We start from the raw sequence: 23,992 nt of genomic DNA, 5'->3' as shown, positions 1-23,992 counted from the left end.
ATGCCATAGTCGATTTTTGATAAATAAAAGGATGTCATTAATCATGATGAAAGCATTCAGTTGAACTCGAAATTATACTGATATTTATTACATCAAAATACTAGTATAAAATTGTTATGAAAAAGTTTATAATAATAATTATATTAGTGACAGTAAAAGTAAAGTGTACGTAGGCTTATATTATTGAATGCAACATATCATAATGTCATATTTATATTGGCACTTCAATACTGAAAAATTCTGATTTTAGAATCTACCAGTTTATTAATCGCAAAAGTCCGAGTTAAAAAGTTAAAAATGAGGGAGTACGGTGACTGAAAAGATCAATTGTGTACACATTAATTAAATCAGAGTTTTAAGCTTAAATACAATATCCACAAGTATGCACAATGGACAAGTGGACTACGGAGTAGTCTAATATAACACGGGCGTCATTATTATTTTAAGTAAAACAACGAAGTGAAGCCGAGTTCCAAAAATAATGATGTCGCCCGTGTTATATGAGACGATAGATGCACGACAACGGCTAAAAACAATACCTTTATTCTCATTCTTAACACTTCAATTCAAATAGAAATATCATAAATATTACAAATTTCAATCAAATTTAAATATCATACATTTTACAAGGAGCTACCTAGGGCTTAAAATCGGTCAGTCCCGTTGTTGCTATGCGCCTCCGATTGGTTCAAATAGCGAGTACGCGTATCGCGTTGATGCACACGCGCTGACTCGTGTGATATCTTGTCATATCACACGGGTGTTAAGGTTAAGGAAGTCAGAGAGACTGAAAATTATTTACACATCTTTTCTCTAGAATCATATTTAAAAATGATAAAACGTGTTTCTAGAGTATAGTACATGGCACTTATACGTAGTGATATTTGAATTAGCATTTTGTCCTGCTATATTAGCGGAATCAGTGATTGTTGGTATTCTTACACTTCAAATGGTAAAACTAGAATTGGCTCAATTTTTTCTATGCACCCATATGCTTCCCATAAGGGCATAATGGGGTTAAATTTACAAATTGTTCTGTCATGTTGTAATATTTTAGTTCTCTCATTGTTAGGAATTAAAAAAAAGTCAATTGTCTTATTGCACTAGAAAGTTCGGGATTAATAGTAAAGTTGGCCAAACGTCAGATAGCTCACACACAAAGTTCCAATTTATCAATTCAATCGTAACCTGTCTAAAATCACTCCTAAAAATGTTCGAGAAATGTGTAACCTCAGAAATTATTGGTGCCAGTGATATCAGTCATTCCTTTAATTTCATGATATAAAGTAGTTTGAAAATGTCCTTGCAAGCTTTTACTCATTTTTATGATGTTTTAATGGCACAAACCTCAAATTCAGTCTCCTTAATTCCGCCATTTTAAGGCTAATTCACTACATAATGTAAAATCATAGAAAGCACATTTTCGATCAAAACGATTTGACACCATCTCCCGACACATCCCAATAAATATTTAGCCCGTGCGGTTTATGCAGACCTCTTGGCACTTCTTGAAGAAATATTACATACTTAATGTCAAGTCTGTACGAGATTTCTTATGTCTAGGGAATCATTTGAGACCAGTATCGATGAAATCTGAATCTCTGTGTATGAATTTATTTCTCATATGACTTATTCGACGTTATAACTCCTGAAAGTAGCAACTTATGACAGTTCACTTATTCCACATTTATACAACATAATCATTTGTGAGTTTTGTTCCCATTATGATCTTCGATCACTCATATGGGGCATATAGAAAAATTGAACCAATTCTTGTTTTATTATTTGGGGTGTGGTGTAAGTATGCCAAAAGCAGCAACATTGGTTCCACTAATGAACATGATGAAAAAAATAACACCCCAAACACACGGCGCAATGTACTGTCACATTTTATTACCTAATTTGTTCACAAACAATGTTAAATGGAACATGCTGACCATTAAAAAAAATTCATTATTATGTCAAGTTCTCAAAGATTATTTGATCATTTCTGATTAATGGTCCTTCAGACTATCATTTGAGCGTTCACATTAGATTGTAATGGAAAATGATAAAAATGAAAATTCAAAGCACTTCACAAGAACGTCTAGACTGTCTATTAATGATTTTTCTACTCAAACTGCTGGTTGTTTAGTGCTAAAATGCACAGGTCTCAAGAGGCAGTAAAAAGCTTTTTTTCTATATTCCCTCGTTTACGAAAATAAACATAAATGTCAAAGAGAGAAAAATATAGGGAGATCGAGGAGGCATGACTCTCCATACAGTGCCAGGGGAGGGGGAGTGGTGCGTTTATGGTGTGCGCATCCATGCCTTTCATTTTTCCAGCCAGCAAACACACAAATATTTTGAAAACGTTCACGATTGTTTGAAGTGATCACTTATTAATGTTTCTAACAAAACATTACATAATTTTCAATTCTATACCTTGCAACAGCTATCACACTCTAAATGTGCACATACTAAATTTAGTATATTATTTCTTAGCTATTTTAAACTTTTTTTTAAACTGTATCAATATTTTCATCTTTTCCTGTCTTGGCAAGTATCATTCTATAAACTGTATATTTGTGTGCAAATTGAGGGCGCTATTTACATATACCTTAAATTTAGCCAATACTATGAGTTATTTTCATGACATAAAATAGTTTAAAAATGTCCTTGCTAGAAGTTTATGATGTTTTAATGGCATTATACAGATTTAAAATAATAGCGCCAGTGTTCAACTTTGCTTAAAATGAATACGTTCAGTATGCCACCAAACAACCGTTCGTTATAAACATGTTTAAAGGGGGTTTTGGTTTTAGTCAAAACAGTTTAATAACATTTTAATGTGGGGTGGTATAAAGATCATGAAAACGGTTAAAAGGCATTTTATATGAAAGAACACTACAAAAAACATTGTTTGGCAAAAATGTCGGCACAATATTTTGTCAAAACATAACTAACATTATATTAAAATGTTTTGGGGCAAGTTTTCAAAAAATATTTTCGAATATAATGATGTATATTCTAAGTCTAAAATGGCTTCCTATTTATGTTTTCGAATGTTATTAAAACGACATTAAAACGTGTGTGTGCTGGGATATTGCAACCAAGGATTACTTCGTGTATGATGAGGACCTACAGTCTGTTTCGTTTCAATTTGGGAGTAATGCCATGTTGCAGTGGCAGATTCCAATCAGTGCATTTACACGGTTGCGTCGCCGGCGTAATGAAAACAATTGCCCTTCTACACGTATGTGATGCGCCTCGCGGGATTCGGTTATCGCGCGCGACTCGAATATGTTACTGTGAAATCCAACGTAGCGTTGCAGCACACAAGTTATCTGAGTTATCTGAGCATATCAACTGGATCTTATACCCTACTAACCCTTTATAGCTAACTTCCTCTGTGCGTTTACCTTGTGAGGACATCAGTGGCGTAACTAGGGTTGGTAGCACCTGTCGCCCCTATCCCCAATCCCCCACCCGAGAATATCTTAGACGCGGACAGTGGTGTAGCTAGGGGTTGTGGCGACCAGGGCTAAGGATACATAATGCCCCCCCCCCCCATTCTTGAAACAACTGCGCAGGGGACTTTTACAAGTAATTTTTCATGTCTTCGAAAATATGCGCAATACAATGATGTATAGTTGGAGTGTTTGCTGTGTGTAAGGGTTGGCTATATTCCCTTTAAGAACCTGTTTCAACCTGTTTGGAGTAAAATTTTAAGGGCAGTTTATATTATGTTTAAAACTGTTTATTTTACCCAATGTCTTGAAATAAACATCTTAGGTTATTACGTCATTTGAGTCTAATATATACTTTTTTTTTTCTCAAAAGTATAGTAACATGATTATGTTTATGTATATAATATTGGAATGGTGAACATATAAAGTAAGCAAATATGTGGATCGGGTCTAACCGCAGTTATCTTACTTAATATATACGACAGCCTTCTCAAACGTGTTAAATAATGCTCTTTGTAAATTTCATAGATTGGATGGAAATTAATGCGCTGTTTAGGAAATTACACCAACGTATATGCATGATATAAACGTATTGAACCGAGCTCTGTTAACAAGTTTTCCCCTAATGTCTATTTGTTGATCAAATTTATCATTTATACATCTGCTTAATTAAGTTTGGATTGGTTCGTAGAAAAACGGTGGTATGCTTTAATATAAAATTCGTTCCCCATGGATTGCATAAACGGGGAAATTGTAAATGGAACTTATCTTTTCAAATGCGCGTCACGAACGATCAAAACTTTTGCAAATGCATTATGTTTAATGAAGTCCACCCTTAAAGTTTCATGATGCTCTGTACATTTATCATTTATACATCTGCTTAATTAAGTTTGGATTGGTTCGTAGAAAACGGTGGTATGCTTTAATATAAAATTCGTTCCCCATGGATTGCATAAAAGGGAAAATTTAAATGGAACTTTTCTTCTCAAATACGCGTCACGAATGATCAAAGCGTGTGAAAATGTATTATATTTAATGTAGTCCACCCTTAAAGTTTCATGATGCTCTGTAGCTTCAAATAAAGCCTTTTAATCTCTGATGAATAATCTCTCACTTTTAAGGATTCTCCACGGAAATCTCTCGTTAGCTCTACATTATGTATTGTTTGTATGGTGATTTGAATTGAAAACATGTATACGTTTCGTTATCCAAAGATATGGACTGATAGTGAAATTAGACACACCTTGTTTTAGGTGTTGATAACAAATGAAAGTTTATTCCCTGTTCAATTAAAATATTGAATTATATTGAAGGAAAAATAGTTGTGGCGGTAGGTGTGTGTTTTGGGTGGGGGTGTATAGGGGTGTGTGGCGGGTTTATGACGATTATCAATGCCGTTATATATTAAATTATTCTTGTATAGCAGAGCACAATGGGAAAAGTTAAATCTCATCAAATATAGATTTCTCTAACCCCAGGTAAACTTTGAGCTGTTTTGCTTGGAGAGTATGAAGATGCAACGTAATGTGTCACCCGTAGAATATGTGTTGTTTACGGACTACTGTGATATAAACTTGTGCTTTTAATATACAGACCGTGGGGACTAATGACAGAACTTGAAATAATAACGTTCAGATGGGTATCCATGTAAGGCATAAAAAGCATGATTGTGATGAACAGACCACCTATCTTTAAATAAAGCTAATAGCTGGAAAGAATGCGCCATATGTTAAGGACAATAAAGTTTAAGAACCTGTTTCAACCTGTTTGGGTTAAATTTCAAGATGCAGTTTCATAGTATGTTTAAAACTGTTTATTTTTACCCAATGTCTGAATGAACATCTTATATAGATTATACGTCATTTAAGTCTTATAGCATGAAAATAAACTCAATCTGGTTATCGATAACTATACATGGAGCATAGCAATCCATTTTTTTTTCTTTGGCGATGGTTTATTTTGATTTTTCTCTCAAAAGTATAGTAACATGATATGTTTATGTTTATAATATTGGAATGTTGAACATATAAAGTAAGCAAATCTGTCGATCGGGTATAACCGCAGTAATTTTACTTATAAACTAAATACGACAGCCTTCAAAAACGTGTTAAATAATGCTCTTTGTAAATTCCATAGATTGGATGGAAATTAATGCGCTGTTTAGGAAATCACACCAACGTAAATATACAGGATATAAACGTGTTAAACCGAGCTCTGTTAATAAGCTACCCCTAATGTCTATTTATTATTTTATCATTTATACATCTGCTTAATTAAGTTTGGATTAGTACGTTGGTATGCTTTAATATAAAATTCGTTCCCCATGGATTGCATAAAAGGGAAAATTCTAAATGGAACTTATCTTCTCAAATGCGCGTCACGAATGATCAAAGCGTGTGCAAATGCATTACGTATAATGTAGACCACCCTAAAAGTTTGATGATGCACTGTAGCTTCAAATAAAGCCTTTTTAATCTCTGATGAATAATCTCTCACTTTAAAGGATTCTCCACGGAAATCTCTCATTAGCTTTACATATATGTATTGTTTGCATGGTGAATTTAAATTGAAAGTATTTATTTTATGCGTTTCAGTATACCCTAAAGACACGGACTGATGGTGAAATTAGACACACCTTGTTTTGAGTGTTGATATCAAATGAAAAATCATTTCCTGTTCAATTGCAATTGAGTTATATTGAAGGTGTTTTCGCTTTGTGGAAAAAAGTTGATATTTAGAGTATTGAATATTAATTGAACGTGCGATATAAAGTTTCTAACTTTTCTTTATTAGCATTTGGTGTTTATTTCAACTTCAATCGTTAACATTTAAAGAATAATTAGATCTAATAATAACTATTCTAAATATCATTGCATCATTGCTAGTATTAAAAATATTACTGATTTACTCCTGGCTTCGAGCAATACCATAAAACAGTAATAATTAGGCCTATATTATTCCAAGATCAGCTGCAGCTGTGTGAATAAATCAATAAATCACTTTCAAGGAATAAATTAAATCAAAATATCAAAATTGAACATAATAATTTATCAATTGTGATTTTTCATTTTCATTATATCCAGTTTCATCAATATTGCTATAGGTTGTAGCACTTATTGCAGTTTAATTCTTTTTAAATTCAAAGCGATGAGAAGAAAAATACGAGTCACATAACAACATGATAGGAACATGTTTTTGAGTTTTGACCTTCAACCACTCTTTGGAAGCATGAGGGGTATATAGAAACTTGGAACCAATTCTAGTGTTATTATCTGATGTATGCAAACACACCCATTGGTTCCACACTAATGTAGGAAAATAACACCCCGATGTACTGTTACCTTTTATTATCTCATTCCTTTTGAAATACATTTTGTATCATGATTTGATCATAAACAATGTTAAATGGAAATATTTTTCATATTATTATTTTCATTGTCAAGTTCTCATACATTTTTTGTTCATTTCTGCGCATTACTGGTCCTTCAGACTAAGTGCAGTTTTTGAGCGTTTCACAGATTTTAATGACAAATAATAAAAATGAAAATTCAAAGCACTTCACAAGATCGTCTAGACTGTCTATTAATGATTTTTCTACTCAAACTGCTGGTTGTTTAGTGCTAAAATGCACAGGTCTCAAGAGGCAGTAAAAAGCTTTTTTTCTATACTACCCTCGTTCACGAAAATAAACATAAATGTCAAAGAGAGAAAAATACAAAGAGATCGAGGAGTTGGCTCAGGGCATGACTCTCTACACAGTGCCAGGGGAAGGGGTGCACATAAACACACAAATATTTTGAAAACGTTATAAACATGCTATAAAAGGGGTTTTGGTTTTAGTCAAAACAGTTTAATAATATTTAAATGTCGGCTTGTATAAAGGTTATGAAAACGGGTTAATGGCACTATGTATGAAAGAACACTACAGAAACATTTTTAAAATGTTGTTAAAATGATGTAAAATGCTGTTTGTCAAAAATGTCTTCAAAATGTTCTGTTAAAATGTTTTACAGCAAGTTTTCAAAATGTTTTCTAATGTTATTAAAACGACATAAACGTTTGTGTTTGCTGGGATTCACTACCTATAGTCTTTCTCATCTCAAGTTGAGAGTAACGCATATTGCATTTTGCAGTAGCAAATTTTAATCAGTGCTTTTACGCGGTTGCGTCGCCAGTATACTGTAAATATCACCCTTCTACGCGTAGGATTCGGTTATCACACGCGACTCGAATCTAATCGAATGATAGCAGAACTTGAAATAATAAATGTTCAGCTGATGGGTCTCAAAGTTATAAAGGTATAAAGCATGAATAATGTGATGAAACAGAACACCTACATTTAAATAAAGCTAATTCTGTCGGTCCGTGTCGCGTCACTTCCGGTTGATGATGTTCGAGTGAAAACAAGTCCCTGATTCGATTTTTGTTGATGATTTCTGTCATTGGTGTAATGTAAATTTCGATCGCAAATAGTCAGTGGAATCAAACAACCGTTTCTAAGTCTTCAGAGTGAAGAAACTTACTTGATTTACCGTTTATATACTGACAAACTTAAAATTAAATTCCATGGTAGAGTTTCGTTTTTTCCGAAATTGAATATCACTCCAACAACATCGCTATGTAGCCTCCTTCACAGCGGTTTCTGTTGTTCACAACAAACCGTGAGCCACATGCAGTTTGGGCCCGAGACTAGAGATAGCCCGGATGTCCGACCGACAGAATAGCTGGAATGAATTCGGCTTATGTTAAGGACAATAAAGTTTAAGAACTTGTTTCAACCTGCTTGGAGTAAATTTCGAGATGCAGTTACATAATGTTTAAAACTGTTTATTTTTAGCCGATGTCTTGAAATAAACATCTTATGTCTTTATGTCATTTATGTTTAAAGTAAAAATAAACTCAATCTGGTTATCGATAACTAACAAGGAGCACAGCAATCCGTTTTTTTTCTATAGGTGGCGGCTTTGATTTTTTTCCTCAAAACTATCGTAACATGATATTTTTATGTTTATAATATTCGAATGTTGAACATATAAAGTAAGCAAATCTGTCGATCGGGTCTGTCTAACCGCAGTTATCTTACTTATAAATTTAATACGACACCCTTCTCAAACGTGTTAAATAATGCTCTTTGTAAATTCTATGGAAATTAATGCGCTGTTTAGGAAATTACACCAACGTAAATATGCAGGATATAAGCGTGTTGAACCGGGCTCTGTTAATAAGTTTCCCCTAATGTCTATTGATCAAATTTATCATTTATACATCTGCTCGTAGAGAAATGTTGGTATGCTTTAATATAAAAGCCATTCCCCATGGATAAAAGGGAAAATTCTAAATGAAACTTAACTTTTCAAATGCGCGTCACGAATGATCAAATGAAAATGGATTAAACGTAATACGTTTAATGTGTCCACCCTTAAAAATGGATTAAATTTTTTGACTATTTTTTCATTTTTCTCAAAAATACTGGTAACAAAAGTTTAATGTAGTGACCCCAGCGGTTCCTTGAGATAGAAAATAAAGTTCCATGATTCTCTGTAGCTTTAAATAAAGCCTTTTTTATTCTGTGATGAATACTCGCCCACTTTTAAGGATTCTTGACGGATATTGTTTGTGTGGTGATTTAAATTTAAATTGAAAGTATTTATTATTATTATTATCACAGCATTTATTGAAAATATTACCACAACGCTGTACAATAGCAAATAACATGGTTAAAACACAATAATATAAAATTATACAGTATAAATAAATATCACTTACATGTACAACAATAATTATTAAAAGCAACATGATTAATCATCAATAGACCCTATTAACATGATTAAAATAAATTAACATGAAGCACAATTTTTAAAAACCCAAAGCAATTATAATGATAAAATAAATGTAGGCTAATACCAAGGATGCAAATAATGAACAAAACATTACTGAGATGGAAAAAGGTGAGTCTTGAGCAATTTCTTGAATACATTGACCGAGGGTGAAAGGCGGATATGGAGGGGGAGCAAGTTCCAAAGGCGTGGGCCAGCGCATTGAAAGCGTGGTCACCTATAGACAGTCGAGTACGAGAAACTCGAAGTTGAAAATTACTACCAGAGCGCAAATTTCCACTGCTTGGTTTGTACTGAATGAGGAATGAGGACAGGTAACCAGGCGTGAGATATTGTTCATACAAAAGCAACACCAATAACCCTCTCATTAACAGGCAACCAATGTAATTCTCTCCGCAGGGGTGCTGAGGACTGAAGTCTGTTGCATCTATATAAAAAATGACACGAGCTGCCCTGTTTTGTAGTACTTGCAGCTTTTTTCTGCCCTTAGCTGAAATTCCAAACAACAGCGAGTTCGCATATTCCAGGCGGGATAGAATAAGTGAACGAACCAAGTGGTGGCAGCTTTCAACTGTGATATATTTCCTGATTCTATAGATGTTCCTCAGATGAAAGTTAACTGTTTTTATAACAGATTTCACATGGTCCTTCATTGACATTGTTTGGTCAAATACTACACTCAAATGTTTGATTGTAGAAGATGAAGTGATGTTTATATCACCAATTTTGAGAGAGACATCCTGCAGCTTTTTCAAGTTATGTGAGGATGCCGCAACAAAAAACTCAGTCTTAGAATCGTTGAGCTTGGGCATATTTCTTGTCATCCATTCATGAATGTCCTTAATACATATCGACAATTTGGCCAATGCTAATTCGGCAGCTCCTTCAGTTTTTGGATCAAATGCCAGATAAAGCTGAATGTCATCAGCATAAATGAGATAGGCAATGCCATGCTGACGAATGATTGCGCAACTATAGTTTGTATATAACACAAAAAAACAGCGGTCCGAGAACCGATACTTGAGATACTCCAAATTCCATATTATACTTGCCCGATGCTGTACATGCAGCATCACCGGACTCCTCAGCCTTCTCCGACGCGGAGAGATCACCACCGATGGAAATACGAAAACTACGCCCCTGGAGGTAAGATTTAATCCACCTCAGCGCCATACCAGTTATGTTAAAAATGGTTGATAAACGATCGAGCAGGTTTGTTGATCCACCGTGTCGAAGGCTGCAGAAAGATCCAGTAGCACCACAAACACCGCTTTGCCACTTTCCATGTCCGTAATGATGTCAGTTTTTACCTGGAGCAATGCTGTTTCCGTGCTATGCTGCGGCCTATACGCCGATTGGAACTCCTCCTGAAGACCATGTGAGTGAAGGTGATCCTGCAATTGAACTGAGCAATCTTCTCAATGATTTTTGAATAGTACCTTATGTTTAAAACAGGACATACCACTGCTTCGCGAAGCTTAGAAGAGAATTCACCACTACAAACAGATTTGTTGACAACTACCTTCAGAGCTTGACACATAATCTTGATATTATCTTTACACAACGACACCGGCAGTGTGTCTAACACATGTGACTTATTAGAAGAAGCAAGAACTGTCTTTTCAATGTCTTCTGCACTCACAGGTTTGAAAGTATCAAATTGTTCAACATCATTAGAGTCAATGACACAATTATCATGATTTCTATCAGAAACCGAGACAAGTTCTTGTCTTATCTAAGCAACCTTGTTGATGAAAAACTGAGCAAAGGAATTGCTCAGTTCAGACATTGAATCACAACTGGGTAAAAGATTTGACATTTTGTTCAACAGTTTGTTCATTATACCAAATATTTATTCGCAGTTTGAAAATTCAAGTTTATTAAAAAATTTCGCACTGGGCGACATAAGCAACATGATTATTAATTGTTTTATTTTTGCGCCATTTACGTTCTATTTTACGACGCTTACACCTTGCATCATTAATTTCCTCATTGTACCAAGGAAAGCGTGGTGTCAAGCTTCGAAAATGTGTCTGAGGAGGTGCATTAGCATCAAGAACACAAATAATCGACGATTCAAGCTGCTCAAGCATCTCATCAACAGTACCTCGACAGTCAATACCACCAACTGCTAATGTTAAGTCACTAGAAAATACACATTTGTCCATTTTCTTAAAGTTCAACGATCTTACGATGGTAATACACAGCAATTAGAAACCAATTTCCTTGAGGATATGACTAAATCTAAAATTGTCCATTAATGCGTCAAAACATACTGGTGTAATCCATCTGAAGGGATCAGAATTTATGATCGGTTTAACCTGAACATGGCACGGTTGTTTGATGGGATCATTTATTAGTTTTTCAAACAAAACATACACAGAATTTCTTTTACAAAATTATTCACTTTTATAGCATTTTATTGCTTTTTCAATTAGAAACCAATCTGTCCTCAATGCGCGATAGTTACTAAATCTTTCAAGCTTTTAATACAGAAATATGTTGATGAAATATGTTTATAAAATTTCATCTGTTGCTTGTTTCAACTATTACAGCTGTTTTAATGGCAGTATTATTCATAGGGCATTACAGAAATATGATTTGATAAATAGTGCCATTATAGTTTGCATTTGATTAATAATGGAAGCCAATTTAAATCAAACAACCGTGATGAAATACAGTTTTGGCAGGAAATTTATGCGTTTCCTCATACGCCAAAGACACCGACTAATGGTGAAATTAGACACCCCTTGCATTGAGTTTTAATAACAACGGGGAATATCTTTCCTGTTCGATTATAATATTGAATTATATAATATAATAATAATGTCTATTATTGCTAATATTAAAAATATTACTGATTTACTCTTGGCTTCCACCAATACCATGAAACAGTAAAAATGTCCATGAAGAGTTTAGTTGGACTTTATCTATACAGTGATTGCCAGAAAATGTAGCATTATGCAAATTATCTAACACGTGTCACATGAATGCCTTTAAATGGTGTTATTAAAAAAAACTACGTCGTTAATATCCCACCATGCATTCACCAACAGTACGCATTAGTATATCTTTAATTAAAGATATGTTAACTGCTCTTTACATTAGCCTGGTAAATAATTTCTGCAGGTATAGAATGTTTGTGATGCATATTGAAGGCAATATTTTAGCTGATTCAAGATAATAAAATTATAAATTTTTACCGTCTTTATAAGATTTTTAACACACTGCCTCTGAATGATATTGAGCCAATTCATGGCAAGCAAAATTCACTGGCTTTAATTGACACTCTGCATTTTGTGGACATACGCTGCACTGCATTTTGATGACCTGTGTTTACATTTGCTTTACAGAATGGAAGTAGACAGAAGGAAACCATGAAACAGCTGTATAACTGCACTCATAATGGATGCGGTTAACTGTGCGGTTAAGTCGCTGTAAAAAAAGGTATTCCTGCAGGAGAACCACGAGAACGTTTCCACAATTCCATAAAATATAAAATAACAGTGGGAATGTATGTTGGCATGGTCATTTATAGGTGTGTGGATGCGTTGTTATAACGTGAACGTATATTTTGGTAGCGTAATCCAGCCCGATCTGTAAAGGTATTCAAAACGTCAAAAGTGTAAACATTATACTGGCATATGATGAGAGGATAAAAAAGTGACTTTGATATATGATGCAAGCGCCAATATAGGTATATATGGATTGTCGACATAGCTACAGCATAGCCATTGCTTTTTCATTCCTAGACTTGAAATTGTGCTGCATCCAACTCTTCAGAGCAAAGTTTTTGTATTCATGTCAAAATCTTATTACGTGAGTTGTTTGTGATACATACACATGGGGCACCGTGGGACATACGTGTGTGTGACCTATAACCGTGTATAGATATTTGCTTCATTATACCGCATAGGTTTCTTCAAAAATGTACCTTGCAGACCTAAATGTAATTCCAACATCGTAAATTAAATGAAGCTAATGTTGTTAAAACCTCCCAGACATATCGCCTTCGATGTAATTTATTAAATGAACGCAAACAAATACTGACCGGAATTTGCCCCTGGTTTAGATATGGTGATTGCAATGTAGCGTACAATTAGGTCAAAGTATTCGCTTTGAGGAAACATCTTTACAAATTGTTTTCACCAAAGGGCTTTTTCAGGTGAGAAAATATGGGACAAGTAAAATTAGGCCACACTGCTTTGATTAAAAATCCAAATTGATAAGAAACGGTGTCGAGCGTGACGTTGAAAGTAGCGTTTTGATAACCGAGTGCTGTGTAATTTATACATTTTTAAACAGGCCTGTGGAAGGTCTGGTGTTTGGTAATGGAAACCTGTATGACCGAATTGATACAGCTTGCTATACTGTTAACATTTACATAGTCTGTTATGTATTGATGGCTCCTGTGCAATTTTAAATGTGCACCATGATTGATTCGACAAGCAATGGACTATTCCAGAAAATAAAGGCACCCCCTAAAGAAGACATGGGATTCCCAAAGTTTTTCACCATTTTGTTTTGCTCATAATGATGTAGGGTGTTATATGAGACAATAGATGAACGACAGTGGCTAAAAACAATACCTTTATTCTCATTCTCAAACACTTAAATTCAAATAAATATATTTATCATAAGTATACCAAATTGTAAAAAAAAAAAATCCTACATTTTACAAGTAGTTACCTATGGCTTAGAATCGATCAGTCCCGTTGTTGCTATGCATCTTCGACTTGTTCAAATAGCGCGTATGGGTATCGCGTCGACAAGCACGCGCTAAAGTGAGTGATATCGTGTCATATCACATGGGTAAGAACCAATAAGGTTGCAAGAACATTCTCAGTGTTTAAGAATGCTGAATTCTTCATATTTTCATCAAAAAACTTCATTTCTTGGATCTTGGATTGGCATACCTCCAAATACTTCCAAACTGGGACTAATGAGTAACGGTGGACCGATGCAGACCCTTCCATTTCCATTCCAGTAAGTCCTAGTTTAGTATAGTTTTGGTGTTGATTATCGTGTCCTCTTCTGGTACCTTCCGTACGCGCCTTATCAACGGCGCGAGGAATCATGCTCTACAATACATGTCAAAAGGACACCCGTCAGACTTACCAACGATCGCTGTGCATGGATAAATCTTGTGGTCGCCAGCTCCGCAGGCGAAAGATGATTTTTATACTGATGACTTTTTGTGGTCGATGTGCATGACACCGTTTATGATCTTGTGGCTAGAAACTTTCATAAATGTATTAAAAGCTGATAATTATGCGCAATAGTGTACCATAGTACATTCAAATGTTCACAAATGACTTGATAAATAATATCATTCAGAGATAGTATCAACAGTACCAGTCTCTCTAGAGATTGGTCTAGCTGCATGTGATTTACAGCAGTGATAGGTCTAAATCCTAAAATACCTTATCATATGAGTGCATTTCGAAAGGTGTTAATCGCATCGTTAAAATCTCCCATGCATTTACCAATAGTTGTTCGCACGCATCAGTACTTTAGTATCACAATAGTCTGATTTATTTCCTGTCCCGATATATATGATGAGAAGGCGTGCGAATTTTTATATCTGGTGTAAAGGTAAGAAGATGGACATGTCGACCTCTAAACATAGCTCCCGTAGACGTTGCCCTTTCTTACTTTGATTAGACATTTTACTGCATCTACGTCTTCTGACGGAAACTTTAATATCAATATTGAGCAAGAACTATAGTCCACAATTACATGTTACTATTTCGGCAACAAATGGATCTAATTCTGCCCTCCATAATAAATACATAACATGTATAATTGTGGACATAGCAGCTTGCTCTAAGCCCTCGATATGTATTCATGTTAAACCTTATTACACGAGTTGTATGTGATATATTCTCATTTACACGAGTTGTATGTGATATATTCTCATTATACCAGTAAGGTTTCTCAAATGTACTTTAATGTTGTGAAGACCTCCCAGACGCATCGCCTTCTTTGTAATTTATCATTATACATTATTTAGAACGTAAACAAAATAATACTGAACAGAATTTGCCCCTGGTTTAGATATGTTGATTGTAATGCAGCGTACAATTAGGTAAGAAGTATCCGCATCGAGGGAACATCTTTAGATTATTTTCACCAAGGGGCTTTTATAGGTGACAAAATAAGTGACAAATGAAATCAGGCCACGCTGCTTTGATTAAAAAATTCCAATCGATAACAAACAGTGTCGAGCGTGACGTTCAAAGTAGCTTTTTGATAACCGAATGCCTGTAATTTAAGGAAATAAATTTTCAAACACGCCTGTAGCGGGAGTAAATGTCAACTTGCTGCGTGTTGGCAAGTCTGGTGTTTTGTGATATGGAACTCTGTATGACCGAATCGATACAGCTGCTATTCTGTTTACATTTACATGGTCTGATTTGATATATTTATAGCTGCTTTGCAAGTTTAAATGTGCACCGTGATACGACAAACAATGAGTGCAATAAACGAATTCACCAACATTTCATTAAATAATTCTCGTACAGTCAAACGAATGTGATTTGAAATCATAGGCAATTTATACAACCCTCATCTAATATACAATCTGAATCTGATCCACATTATTGTACTGCACTGGCCAAATAAGGGATAAGTTTATAATTATTTACAAAAAAAGAAGAAAACAATTCTTAAATTGATGATTAGTTCATTCGGGAATTATCCAGTCAACAGATCTTGATAGTCGTTGTACTTCAGTAATATTAGCTATGAATTTTGGCCCCAATTCACCACATCTCATAACAATTATCATTAAACACCAAAATAAAATTTTAGTAGTCTGTATGTAAGCATGAAAAGGGCCTTATTTAGCCCCGAAAAAAATTACACTATTTTCGCCCATTATGCGGCTAAAAAAGGGCTTTATTGTTACAATTTGGAAAAATTTTGTATTTTACACTATTTTGACCCTGAATTTTTGCTAGAAAAGGGCTCCTTGCCCTTTTCTTTTCCTTGCCCTGATTTTCTCTTTCATTTTTTTGTGGCACTTTTTCTTTCATTTTTTGTCCCCCGCTGGCTACGCTACTGAATGGAGGTGACTGGAAGGGTAATTGGAAGGACGACGATAGGAAAGATAGAAAGCATACGCAAAGGTTTTACTTACATATCCTGAGACCGTTTTGTTCTCAAGGCGACTGAGAGTTTCAAATTTTACTCCTATGTATCCTTCCACAGCTTTAGTCATCTCTTCTGGAGTACATGTAACCCATCCGTCCTCCACTATCCACCAATCGGGATCATAATGGCCGTAGATAATCCAAACGTATTTTGGTCCGTAAAAGCCAGCTTTATAAGCCTGAAAAGAGTTAAAATGGTAATGTTTTGTATTAAACATTTGCGATCACTTTTGCCCACTTGCTTGATTGCACCTAGCTGCAATTGTTGTGCTACCCAGCTCAAATGTGTTTCAAGGACAAATTTGATAATTGCAATTGCATGACATTCCAGCAAACACAAAGCTTGATTTAAACGTTATAACACGTTTTGAATGAAATAAAATGTCTAGGAAGGATTAAAAAATGGTAAAATAATGTTGTCTAAAAATTATATCTAAAATATTTTCTGCTAAACATGATAAACGTTTTATCAACTTTCGAATAACATTATAAACAACATTTTCTGAAACCTTTTCGAAAAACATTTTTAAGAATGTTGTGAAAACGTTTATATATATCCTTTATTTGAATCGACTGTTTAACGTATTCTGCTCAAACTAATGTACCCAAGTTAGCTGAGCCTTTAGCTCTTACTAATATTTACTAAATTAGTCAGAGTGCATAGATATTAAATTACTGATCTTGCTTGTTGGCTGATAGATACAAATATTCTGGTTAGCTTTATGCATTTCTTTTAGGTAACAGGTGGGATGTCCTACTCGGATGCAAACGCCGACTTAAGTCTTTAAACATTATATCTGATATTGTTTATACAAAAGTCACGTCTTTGGCAAATAGATAGGTGGTTACTAACTTCAGTAGCAGCTTTGCCTTTGACACCTAAGAAGACAAGATGTAAGTCTGCGTGGTTGTTTTAATCACGCCGACTTATGAATAATGAACATTTGCCGACAGCTTTATAGAATCCTTATTGTCAATATTAAATGGCGCTCTGGATGTGCAATGATTAAAGATTTATTACAGATGTATTAAGGGGGTACTACACCCCTCGATAAATGTGTGTTTATTTTTGCATTTTTCTCAAAAACTAATAACACAGTGGTAACAAAAGTTATGTATATTACAGGGGCAAGGACTCCAATTACTACACTGAAATGTCAGCGCACCAAGACAAAAGGTTTGTTATTTATGATCAGAAATAAGGTACTGCTAGCATGTACCTCGTTTCCTATCATATATACTGAACCACTTGTCGTGAGGCACTGACATTTCAGTGTAGTAATTGGATTCCTTGCCCCAGTAATATACATAGCTTTTGTTACCAGTGTGTAACTATTTTTTGAGAAAAATACAAAAATAGTCACACATTTACCACATGGGTGTAGTACCCCCTTAAACGAGAGCCAAAAAGTAAATCTAATTTATGTTAGTGTAGCCATGTAAAAGCCGATTTCAATTTGTAAACGCATCACGGCGAAAAGAAGAATAAAAACTAAAAATAGTAAAGCAGACCGTTACTATAAGATGGTTACTTAATTATTAGAAGTCAAATTTGAGCGCTTACATTAACATACTATGAATTGTGTATGATTCTGCTGTCACACATTTTGACCTAAACAACTTTTTAAAGTTACAACTGTATAAATTACAATGTAAGGGCCATATTATGGAATAAATGGAGAATAAGCATACCAGAATAAGCGGAAGTGACTCTGGAACATTTTTAGTGCATTCTCTCTGGTGGGGAAAATGATGGTAAGCTTGGTTTATGCTATATACTTTCTGAAATTTATGAGCTAATTTAGTTATGGGTTTTACTGTACGTTAGTCACATATTGGGTCACGATCTTTTTTCTGCATGATACATGTTAGAATATGAAAAAGATAAGTTGCTTCCCAATGGCTAAATTCGATTGTTTTACCTGTCTGCCTTCAACAACTAGAAAGTAATATTTCTTAAATAATATTGAAACAAACTAGCCAACTATTTACTTTCATTCAAATTTCATAATCCACAACCTCATCTTCTACTTTTCTAAAAAGGTTGAGATTTTTATACCCTCAGAACGTCTGGCTACATAATGCTTGTGAGCAAAGAATCTTTCAGATTCACTCACTTGGCACAAATATCGTCCAAATTTGGTCCAAGGTCATAACCCTTGTTTAGAATATAACACTTCATGTCGTTGATTGGTAATAGAACATTGGGTCCCAAACTGCTTAAATATTTCGTCAACAAGACTTCAAAAAGTTCTTGAGACGCCATTGCTCCATTTTCAATTATGTTTCGTTATTTATAAAGCAGAATTGAAAAAGACGTAATACGAACTAATCACTCACCCCGGCTTTGTGGACTATCACTAGGATCCACAACATGCTCATCTTTCAAGGCACAGTTCTTTAACCCCAATACTTTGGCAAATTTATTGAATGACCTTTGAAAATATGGGTACAAAAACTCATACTCTGAAACTTGGGGTCAAATTTTGCACTGTGATTGTTTAATTGAGGTCGTTGAACTATGCCATTAGGATGAGCCATTGTGGTCCATAGTGTATGTTCTTAGATTTAGACGGCTGTAGTAAATTTGATTTGCCGGTTCGATTAATTGCATTCGATTATTTTATAACATTACAGATTAAATACCATTATATATTCTTAATTTCTAATTATTTGCCATTGACACCCGATAATTGGTTTGAAACAGATAATTACCAATTTTACATCAAATGCATTAATTCTCTTATTTGCAACGTCATATTATATTAATCGAAATCAATTAATTTGTTAGAATGATTCTATTTTTATGTAACTGATAACTATGTCAGTAAATTCTAAAAGGCTGAATTTAATAGGGCTCCACTAAAGGCACAAAATTGGTTCACAGTATTTATTACTCCATCCGAACTAGTAGCTATACGCATTTATCATTGATTTACCACCGGATTTTTCCAAAGCTAAATCCATGTCTTACGTGTGTTTTTTTTCTCAATATTTTAAACCTTGGTTTATAGTGTAGATATACAATTTCCGTCTGCACTTAAACCATACATAGTAACACACTGGTGATGCTTTAAGGGTAAAGGTAAAAGAGGTATTGTTGGTCGAAGCAGCCAAAAACAAAAATCGATCGGTTTTTTAAAATCGAAATCAATATATTGAAAAATTAACACTTTGATGTTTTTCAAAAGTTCATTCTACAAATTATATACTTTGAAAACTTGCTTGATTTATTGTTAAATGAGTTATGTACGTTTTACAAAAGTGTTGTTGTTGCAGCCCTCTTTACAACATAACCCAAGAACCACTGGACCTACAAAAATATATCTTGTGATATTTCTACTACACACTCGCTATGCATTGATCAATACTTTTTTGCAAGATGCTGTGAACTACCAAATCGCAACAGTTTAAAATAGTTGCTAACCTTAAGTGTTACACTAGTTTTACATACCGGTAATTTACATCCAAGGCATATTGAGTTTTTAACTATTCTGTCCGTCATTCAATCCCGCTTCTTTCATAGTCAGCAATCATTGTTCTTTTTACTATTATGTTCTTTATATAGCCATTTCTCTCTTTGGCCATATAACGTGATGGGCATGCATGTCCATTGTAATCCAAAGCGTAACCTGTGTTCACTTATCACTCAATATCCGGTGTACTTATTACGATGGGTAAAGTGACCATTGTGTGGCGTCTAGTCAACGTAAGCACATTGCTTACTTTAACTATCCCTAGGCAGTGAATAACATGCGTGGTATTGGGAAATCCATCTTTACCTTTCAAACGAGGCACCGCTGTTCGTATTGCCTCGATATAGATAAAAATCTGAATTTCAATGACGAAGTTATATTACGTTTTGATAGACAAAATATTGATGTTTTAAACGTGTAATGAATAAACATGTTCTCGATAACGCTAGTCCATTTTCATTTTTTAAAAATTGCAATTTTATAAACAATAATCCATGCGGAATAATATAAATTGAATAAAAACAAGCAGAGAAATAAACGGGTACGTACAATGATATAGGATTAAAAAACTTTATTAAAGATTTTGATATAAAGCCCTTTTTAAATTTCCTGTTTCTGCAAATCGTTCGCTCGCCCCAAACAAAGAAAACAATGGACTACCTGAAACAGTGCCTGTAAGTGTTTAATGGTTTGACAACCCTCAAAGATTCACTTAAGAAACAGGTGTTTCATATACCACTGACAAGTCTGCCGCACCTGTTGGAAAGAGATGTCTTCATTTTATTATATCTAGGGAGCGCAAACACGTTAAGTACTTTATTTGTCTACTTACAAACTAAGAATCAATTTCAAATTGCATTATTTACAGTACTAATGTGTCATTTTAAATGATAGCTTGCTATTAACACAATAACATTTCCATTACGTGTGTTATACTGATTCTTTTTGATGAGATTTCTTTAAAAACAAAACAAAAAAACGCAAATGATATTCTTTCAGCAGCAGATACCTGTTGGGCAAACAATACGGGCACACATAAACTTTGACATTGTTTTTAAAAGAATACTTCCGGGAAGACTTAGCTACTTACTTATATAGTTGGCTAGTTTGTTTCAATATTATTTAAGAAACATTACTTTCTAGTCGTTGAAAAGCTGTAAAGCGATAACCTAATGGTTTCACATTTAAGCCACAAGCATCTTCAAATTAAGTACTCTTTTGTTCAGCAGGAACTATAAGCCTACACACCCAGTACCAGTCTTCTGCATATCCTTTGTTTGTAAAAGCTTGGAGCGTAAATTTGAAGTGTGAGAAAGATACTGATGGTAGGAGAAAGATACTGATGGTAAGAGGTAAGGTGCTTTCTCTTGTACACTATGTTATCAAATAGTTGCTTGGTGTAATAGTCATGAGAGTGCATGGAGGCCAGGAGATGTAGCAGAGACATGTAACCCACCATTTAATATGTAACAAGGCATCTCATTGGTCCTGCATTCCGTTGTTAAAGAACACGTCATTGAAACTTAACAAACACTATTATGCTTTTCTTAAGTGTTTTAAAGCTAAAGCAAATCCACTGTTTTGCATATCTAAATACAAAGTATATTATTGAAAAACGAGGGTTAATTAAGATATCTCCACTTTGTCAATCATCTTGGTTTTTGCATTTTATTTTCGTTTATCTACTTGAATAATATAGTGTTTTAATTTACTTGCGCGTGGCATTAATCAAACAATCACGACATGGATTAATTACAAGAAACAGTTCAGGTCGATTTGATGCGTGGGCACACTAAGAATGCTAATCCTATTGAAAACAATTTTAAAAAAAAAGAAAAAATTTAAAAATGAAAACGAGGATACATTGTTGTTAGTATTATAATAATAACATTTACTATCGAATACTAGTAATAAGATAGACAACAAGGTGCCATTGTTTATGATTGTATCAACCTACTTTTCCATTTACCATGTTTACCATGTTTATTGACGATTTAAAATAACAGGTTGGAAATACGTTATAAATGATGATCTAAATTGTGAGCTTCTGCAGAGTTATATTACTGGATGTAGGGTTTTATTTACCAAGTCTACCAAGTCATGATGTTTATTGTCCACGTTCACACTTTTACCTTTTTTGTGTGGTTTTGATTACAACGCATGGTGTATTATAAACTCAACCTAGAAAGTATCGAAACGATTATAGATGGTTAGATATATCGGGAATTGAAATATATAGCAAAATCTATTTAATTTATATAAAGCGCAGCTTTCTCATGCGTATTTTGATACCTCTTTTGTTGCTCTACGATATCATTTGGTCAAGTTATGGGCGCTTGAGTGGCTTCAAGTCGGATTTTGAAAGTTGCACTTAACTCTTATTCAAGCCAAATGCGTTGTTCAGAGCGTGCGACGAATCCAGGTAGTGATAGACAGTGATGGTGGGCATACCAAGTATTGAGATGTCAGCAGAAATAGTTCATGAGATAAGTCAGAGATAAGTAAAGGGTATTGAAGTGTTGAAAAGGAAGTCGAAGGAGTAAAATAAAGTAAAGTTCATGGTTAAGTAAACAGAGCCATCGGTGTCCTTTGTCTTGATTTTGTGTGTGTGGGGTGGGTGGGGGTGTGTGTACGAACGACGAACGCATTTGGCTTGAATAGGAGCTAAGTGCAACTTTCAAAATTCGACTTGAAGCCACTCAATCGCCCATAACTCGACCAAATGAAATCGTAGAACAACAAAAGAGGTATCACAATGCGCAGGAGAAAGCTGCACTTTACATACATTAAATAAGTTGTTGCTATATATTTCAGTTCCCAATATATATGACCATCTATAATCGTTTCGATACTTTCTGGGTTGAGTTTATTTGTTTTGATTACGACCTTAATAATATTTATGATTCACGAACACCAGATACCTAGCCAGGCCCTTATTGTTCTGAAGGTAGGCAGCGACATTATCTTATCTTTTCTGGCAGTTCAAATCAATTTTTGCCATAAAACAACTCGATTTGCCATGCTTGGGACAAATACCTGCTTAATGATATACACAGTTCGTTTTGGATTTCTCATATATAGCAGCGAGTCTCAGATAGTTATAACCCTCACCTTGGCATGATGTAGACTTAGATGACGAATTGGGTAAGACCCTTTACAGGTTATAACCAGTGGTGTACCAATTGAGGTGGGGTTCCCTAGATACCGGGACAAATTTGACCAACATTTGTGCTGTCCATCTTCCTTTTGATCTGTTTTAGACCAAACTTTTAGGATTTGACCCATTTTAGCGTTGTTACACTATAAACTTTTGAGCGCTTTAAACGCATTTGTCCCGATAAAGTCATTTTGGAGCGAATAGCTGGACTATTTTCCTATCTAATCCAGTACGCCACTAGTTATATAGAAATGGCTTTATAGTAATATGACATTTGTCGGTATTTGAATATTACAAAGATATATTAAGTTCCTGTTTGGTCGTAACATGATCTTTCCAATCTGCTTGTTTGATTTGTTCGTTCGTGGATTACCTCTCTAGTAACAAAACTTCATAAAATTTACAAAATTCAGCGCCACACACGCATACTCTATCATCAAAACTTAAATTAAAGCTTTACCGCACACCAATACCCATTTAGTAGCAAATAAGAACCGAGAGACGAATGTCTGAGCGTGCCTGGAATGAGTAATGCTACTGATTGCTTAATTTAGTCGCCGCGTGCCAAAATACAGTAAGAAATGATAACATTAAAGGGACAAACTAGCGCGATCAGATTATCAATATTTATGACGAATCTTAACGAATAGTTGGAATTTGGTATGATGGAGTGTATAAGTTCAGTAAATTCTGCAACAGCTTTTACGTAATATGAGATCATGCAAAATATGTCCCTATAACATATTCGTTGATATTTCCATTTATCAAGAGTAAAATACCTGGTTATTCGATTACGGGCTTCAACTATATGCGACATACTATCGTTAGACTTGACACCATCAATGTATTGGCGTCATGGGGATATGTTATGGGTGTGTTGGACTTCCTGAAGCATAATACATTTTGCCCTTTACTATCA

General features: G+C 34.6%; 1 protein-coding gene across 1 annotated transcript in view; it reads right to left on the bottom strand.

The window, feature by feature from the left end:
• LOC140160717 (gamma-aminobutyric acid type B receptor subunit 2-like) overlaps positions 1-23,992 on the bottom strand; it is a 350,390-nt gene that overhangs the window by 282,162 nt on the left and 44,236 nt on the right. Inside the window, exon 6 of the mRNA XM_072184013.1 lies at positions 16,428-16,619. Coding sequence (XP_072040114.1) covers positions 16,428-16,619 — 192 coding nt within the window. The remainder of the gene's footprint in view (positions 1-16,427; positions 16,620-23,992) is intronic.

Source organism: Amphiura filiformis, chromosome 9, assembly GCF_039555335.1.
Source record: "Amphiura filiformis chromosome 9, Afil_fr2py, whole genome shotgun sequence".
NCBI lineage: Eukaryota > Metazoa > Echinodermata > Ophiuroidea > Amphilepidida > Amphiuridae > Amphiura > Amphiura filiformis.
The sequence above is the reverse complement of the archived record's forward strand: the minus strand, read 5'-3'. Positions and strand labels throughout refer to the sequence as shown.